Source organism: Pristiophorus japonicus, chromosome 9, assembly GCF_044704955.1.
Source record: "Pristiophorus japonicus isolate sPriJap1 chromosome 9, sPriJap1.hap1, whole genome shotgun sequence".
NCBI classification, from domain to species: Eukaryota; Metazoa; Chordata; class Chondrichthyes; family Pristiophoridae; genus Pristiophorus; species Pristiophorus japonicus.
The window spans coordinates 162584700-162585563 of NC_091985.1; the positions used below are offsets into that span (position 1 = coordinate 162584700).

The 864-nt window shown below is 49.1% G+C and overlaps 1 protein-coding gene across 1 annotated transcript; it reads left to right on the forward strand.

Moving 5' to 3' along the window:
- Positions 1-238: 238 nt before the first annotated feature.
- LOC139273947 (histone H2B 1.2-like) lies at positions 239-613 on the forward strand. Its single transcript, XM_070891021.1, has one exon. The coding sequence runs from the start codon at positions 239-241 to the stop codon at positions 611-613; it is 375 nt and encodes a 124-aa protein (XP_070747122.1).
- The last annotated feature ends 251 nt before the right edge of the window (positions 614-864 follow it).

Consider the following 864-nt stretch of genomic DNA (forward strand, 5'->3'; position numbering starts at 1 on the left):
ATGAGCTAATTCAAGAATTTGAGATTGTGATGAGCAATAAAGTTGATTGGATGTTTGAAGAGACCAATCAGAGAGACACAGAACAATGGAAACTGACAAGGCGGCCAATGAACCAATCACAATCATTGCCTTCACCCATCCCTCATTAACATAGGGCTGTGGGCGGACTATGGGGCTGCCTGTATAAGGCGAGCTCGGAGCAGGGTTTACTTTAATCTGTGCCAGACTGATCGAGACAATGTCGGACGATAAGAAAGGTACCGCGAAGAAAGGCGCCAAGAAAACAATCAAGAAAACAACACCTAAGAGCGGCAAGAGGCGCAGAAAGTCGAGGAAAGAGAGTTACGCCATCTACATTTACAAAGTGATGAAGCAGGTTCACCCCGACACCGGCATCTCCTCCAAGGCTATGGGCATCATGAACTCGTTTGTGAACGATATTTTCGAGCGCATCGCGGGTGAGGCTTCCCGCCTGGCCCATTACAACAAGCGCCAAACCATCAGTTCCCGGGAGATTCAGACCGCCGTGCGCCTGCTGCTGCCCGGGGAGTTGGCCAAGCACGCCGTGTCGGAAGGGACAAAGGCGGTGACCAAGTACACCAGCTCCAAGTAAAACTGTACGCTATCCTGAGAACAAACCCCAAACACAACGGCTCTTTTAAGAGCCACCCACAGCCTCTCTGAGAGAGCTGCACAAACGCATCTGTCTTTGGACTCGATGTACTGTAATTATTTCCTGAAGGAGTCTGTTTGAGAATCTTTGAAGTTGCAGCTGTAGATTTAGTTTTGAATTCTCAGATAAGCAGCTTCACTGACCGGTTTGATCCTGGCGTCACTGCAATTTTCCGCCCAACTGAACTAACA

What these genes read in the sequence shown, in the direction of transcription:
- LOC139273947 (XM_070891021.1), top strand. Translation starts at nt 239, where the DNA reads ATGTCGGACGATAAGAAAGGTACCGCGAAGAAAGGCGCCAAGAAAACA.